Raw genomic sequence first — 1,025 nt, forward strand, 5'->3', positions numbered from 1 at the left:
TACATATATTCTTTATAGAATCTTTAGAAATAAGTGGATTTATACCATTACATGGATTTGGGAAAGAAAACAAATCTGCAGAGTTGTGTTTATTGATGTCTCTTTGGTTCCTCAATAATAAAGAACCACATCGAACACTATCCAATCTTTTTGACATATCAATATCATCTGTATTTCGCATTATACGTCGAGTTATTAATTGGCTAGTTACCTTAGTGCCTGAAGTTATTGTATGGCCTGAAGGAAATAATATAACTAAAGTATCTCGCAAATTTGAAGAAATAGCAGATATCCGTAACTGTGTTGGAGCCATAGATGGCTCTCATATTTTTATTAATAAACCTGAAGAAAATGGTAGGGAATATTTTAATAGGAAGCAGTGTTACTCAATTCTTTTACAAGCTGTTACCGATAGTAAGATGAAATTTACTAATATATATTGTGGCGATCCAGGCTCTTTTCATGATGTCCGTATGTTGAGAAGATCTGAGCTATTTCAAGTTGCTGAACAGGAAAGAGAAAACATTTTTCCAAATAATACGTTTTTATTAGGAGATAAAGGTTATAATGGAATAGCAAAAAAATGGATTGTCTCTCCTTTTAAAGATAATGGTAATCTTACGATAGAACATGTAGAATTTAATAGAAAAATTTCAGCAACTCGAGTAGTAGTTGAAAGAGCTTTCGGTATTTTAAAAGGCCGATTTCGACAATTACAAAAATTACCGTTATATGATACCCATTTTATGACTTGGATTATAATAGCATGTTGTGTACTTCATAATATATGCATAAATAATGGAGATGACGGTGACGATTTTTATATTGAAGAAGATATAGAACAAAATGAGTTAAACTGTAACGAACAAAGAGACGAAAATGTAAATGCAGGAAACCTGGATCGTCGAACATTATTGTTTCGAGAAATGTATCCTTGTAATAATTAATCATGTAATATAATATGAAATTTCTGACCTATAACTTGCACAAGAAAATATATAACTTGCACAAGAAAAAATGTCAAA

The 1,025-nt window shown here is 30.7% G+C and overlaps 1 protein-coding gene across 1 annotated transcript; it reads left to right on the forward strand.

Moving 5' to 3' along the window:
• The first annotated feature begins 95 nt into the window (after positions 1–95).
• LOC108722771 (putative nuclease HARBI1) lies at positions 96–947 on the forward strand. The gene has a single exon (XM_018448098.1). It carries the CDS (start codon positions 96–98, stop codon positions 945–947), a length of 852 nt encoding a protein of 283 aa, XP_018303600.1.
• Positions 948–1,025: the final 78 nt, after the last annotated feature.

The sequence above is a fragment of the Mycetomoellerius zeteki genome, unplaced genomic scaffold (assembly GCF_001594055.1).
Source record: "Mycetomoellerius zeteki isolate Tzet28-1 unplaced genomic scaffold, Tzet1.0 C4362352, whole genome shotgun sequence".
NCBI lineage: Eukaryota > Metazoa > Arthropoda > Insecta > Hymenoptera > Formicidae > Mycetomoellerius > Mycetomoellerius zeteki.

What these genes read in the sequence shown, in the direction of transcription:
- LOC108722771 (XM_018448098.1), top strand. Translation starts at nt 96, where the DNA reads ATGTCTCTTTGGTTCCTCAATAATAAAGAACCACATCGAACACTATCC.